The 3,932-nt window shown below is 43.8% G+C and overlaps 1 protein-coding gene across 1 annotated transcript in view; it reads right to left on the bottom strand.

Annotated features, from left to right (window-relative positions):
• Window positions 1–1,171: 1,171 nt before the first annotated feature.
• Heatr4 (HEAT repeat containing 4) overlaps window positions 1,172–3,932 on the bottom strand; it is a 31,364-nt gene continuing 28,603 nt past the window's right edge. The window contains exon 20 of the mRNA XM_029540544.1: window positions 1,172–1,426. Within this exon, the coding sequence (XP_029396404.1) occupies window positions 1,172–1,426 (255 nt within the window). The remainder of the gene's footprint in view (window positions 1,427–3,932) is intronic.

A 3,932-nucleotide genomic window follows, 5' to 3' on the forward strand; every position in this document is an offset into this window, starting at 1 on the left:
GGTACACAGAGAAACCCTGTCTCAAAAAACCAAAAAGACAAAAACAAAACAAAAAACCAAACTGGGCATGAAGACATACACACACACACACACATACACACACACACGTCACCTGGGATGTCTCTTTCTTAAATAAACAAGATTCTACTTTGTGTCTCAGAGATCAATTTGTACATCTTGTAAAAAAAATTCTGAGTCTCACACTTCTATTCTAGTAAGATTTATGGGTCTGACATGTATTTAGGATGTAAATCCATCCTTTTAGGGATCTAGAGAAATACATGAAGTATTATTAGTATTCTTTAGTCCTGTGTAAACAGTGCACAGGAAGAAATCAAGTAGAAAATCAGGCCTGGAGGCACAGATCTGTAATCCCAGCTATTAAGGAAGCCAAGACAAAAATGTGCCTGGATTACAGAGCAAGGTCAACAGTGCCAGCCCAGAGGCTGAGAAAACACTTTCTCAAAACCTCAAAAAAGTTAAAAAGGATCAGGTATGGGGGTGCACACCTTTACTAGCACTTGGGAGACAGAGGCAGGCAGATCTCTATGAGATTGAGGCCAGCCAAGTCTACAGAGAGAATTCAAGACCAGCCAGGGCTACATAGTAAGACCCCATCTTGAGAGAGAGAGAGAGAGAGAGAGAGAGAGGCCTAGGCTTGTAGTTTAGTGAATTTAGTGGTAGAACTGGCCTCTAATGTGTGAGGCCCTTTACTGAATATGTAGTAACCTCCCCTCCCTTCACAAGAAAAGGAAACTAGAGTAGTCAGGGGGCATGGTGGCACACATCTGTAATGCCATACTCTGAAGGCTGAGGCAGGAGGATTGCAAGTTTGTATTCAGCCTGGACTATATAGTAAATTCCAAGCTACACAGCAAGATCTAGTTTCAAAAAATAATAATAATAAGGTGGGCATGATGACATGTGCCTTTAATCCTAGCACTCAGAGGCAGAGGCAGGTGGATCTCTGAGTTTGAGGCCAGCCTGGTCTACAGAGCAAGTCCTGGGACAGCCAGGCCTACATAGATAAGCCCTGTTTATAATAATAATAATAGTAGTAGTAGTAGTAAAGTTGATTGATAAGTAGTTTATTTTTGTAAACATAATGAGAACATTGCTCAGTATCAATGGAAGAGACAGAATGTGCCTTGTCTGCCGCTGCGGGTGTGTGTCAAGGAGTAGAAGAACCATCCAGCCTAGACAGGACCTGGGTTCCCCGAAAGGAAAGAAGACTTGATGTGGGAAGACAATCTTCTTTGAAGAATTTGCTTGATGGTAAAACCGGGTTATTTCCAAAGGGTCCTCTCTCAATCCTTTTTTCCCGGGCAGTCCGTAGATCCCTGATATACGGTGAGCGGTTTTTCTGTACAGGGATTCCTACGACGGGACTCTGGAGCCAGGGATTTGGCACCTTGGGCATCACACTCTGCAGAGAAATATCAACACAAGGTCTCACATGAGAAAGCAGACAATGTAGAAGACTCTTTAACTAGGTTATTAGAGTAGCTAGAAGCTTTAAACTCAATAAAAAGAGTAAAAACCTGTGTCCCACGACTCTGGCCAGCCTAATGCGGAGAAGAGGCCCGAATTGCTCACTTAACAAAGTTTGGCCATTTGCATGGACTAGCTTTCTTATTTATTGTTCTTTGATTCCCCAAGACCCACATGATGGAAAGAGAATTGACTCCTGCCAGTTGCTCTCTGACTTCTACATGTCTGCTCATTCTAGCTGTTCTTATTAAAACGTGACATAACCTAGTCATCTGAGAGGAGGGAACCTCAATGCAGAAAATGCCTCCAGGACATTGGGCTGTCAGCTGCGCAGTGTTGGTGCATGCCTCTGGTTCCAGTACTCAGGAGGCAGAGGCAGGTGTATCTCTGAGTTGGGGGGCCAGCCTGGTCTACAGAGAATGTTCCCAGACAGCCAGGGCTACCCAGAGAAACCCAATCTAAAAAAAAAACAACAACAAAAAAAGCTGTCTCCTAATGGACAGTTTTGAAACCATAAACAATGAGCATTCATGTGACATACTTATGCATTCAATGATTTTTTTTTTTTTTTGAGAAAGGATCTCACTATTTTGCCCAGGTGGGTCTGTGGACTCATGTGATCCTCCAACTTCAGCCTCCCAAGTAGTTGCAACCACAGGTGCACATCATAGAAATGAATTTTTACTTTTTTATCCTTTGTTTGTTTAAGATATATTTCATTACTTGTGTGTGAAAGACTAGGGGTGTGTATGCGGACATGTGCGCAGATGTCTGTGCAGGCCAGAAGAGAGTGTCAGATACCCTGGAACTGAAGTAACAGGCTGTTGTGAGTGACCTAGATGGGTGCTGGGAACCAAACTTTGGTACCCTGAAAGAGCAGTACTTGTCATAACCCACTAAGCCATCTCTCTAGCCTTGGGTGAACACTTTTTTTTTTTTAAAAAAAAGATTTATTTATTTATTATATGTAAGTCCACTGCAGCTATCTTCAGACACCCCAGAAGAGGGCATCAGATCTCATTACGGATGGTTGTGAGCCATCATGTGGTTGCTGGGATTTGAACTCACGACCTTCAGAAGAGCAGCCATCTCTCCAGCTCCAGGGTGAACACTTTAAAAGGCTATGTTACTATAAGAAGTAATTGAAGAAACATAACAGTGACTATTGATTACGGCATCTTGTCCTCCAAAGTTTATACTTGGATTTACCAATAATAATCACTGTAAGATTCCCATGGTATTATGGTTCTACCATTCATCCATAGTATATATAGATGCATGTAGGAACACATAAATACAGACATATATGCTGGCACAAGTAACCCCTAGACAAATCCTGATATAATTCTTATTTTGTCTGATTTCCCTCTCCCTAATTTCATTCATAAAAATACTGCAGAGCTGAGTGTCGTGGCTCTTGCCTTTAATCTCAGCACTGAGGAAGCTGAGGCAAAAGGATTTCCATGACTTTGAGGGCAGCCTGGGCTACATGGTGAATTCCAAGTCAATTTGGGCTACAGAATAAGAGCCTATTTCACCGCAGCAACCGCGCCCCCCCCCCCAATATATTTAAGGACGTCATTTCAAATCACTCCATGACACACACGTTTGGAGATCGTTATTAATAGCTGCTTCTGTGGTGAGAAATAAGCAGGGCCACGGGAGAAGAGATGGAACTAGAGATAAGTCAGATCCCAAAGGGCAACTCCCAGCTCCACGGGAAATGAGAAGACAGAGACAGCAGCAAGACTCTTTATTTAAGGAAATCACAACGTGTTCAAAAAAAGAAAAGGATGAGGTCACAGGAAAAACTGGGAGGAGAAGATACGTGCATAGCATGCGGAAATGACAGAGTCTTCTAGTCGCCAAACACCAGCTCGGTTTTGCAGACAGAGAAGACCAACATATCCCCAAGTCCTCTACAGGCTGTGCCCATTGTCATCCAGAACACCCCCCCTTTTTTTCTTTTTCTTTTTTGAAAAGATAATTTAATTCAAATTATCAAATATGTCAAATAGGACCTGCCCTTTGTCTGCATCTATCTACCCAGGCGACCCTACTACCAGGATGTTCTCGGTACACACAGCCTTTATGTCAACAAGGAAGGAAGCTCTCAGGGCTGGGGAGTGGCTCAGTGGGTAGAGCGCTCACTGTGCAGGCATGGTAACCTGAGTCTGGATGCCTACCGCCCATGTGCAAAGCCAGGCCTGTACTCCCAGCACCGGGGAGGCAAAGACAGGAGGATTCCTAAGCTTACTAGGGAGCCAGACTGCCCAAGCCCTGAGCTCCAGGTTCAGTGAGAGATCTTGTTTCCGAGGACACCTGCCATTGATCTCTGGAATCCACATACATGTGTGAGTGTAGACACACACACACACACACACACACACACACACACCACACACCACACACACACACACCACACACACACACCACACACA

Source organism: Mus pahari, chromosome 7, assembly GCF_900095145.1.
Source record: "Mus pahari chromosome 7, PAHARI_EIJ_v1.1, whole genome shotgun sequence".
NCBI lineage: Eukaryota > Metazoa > Chordata > Mammalia > Rodentia > Muridae > Mus > Mus pahari.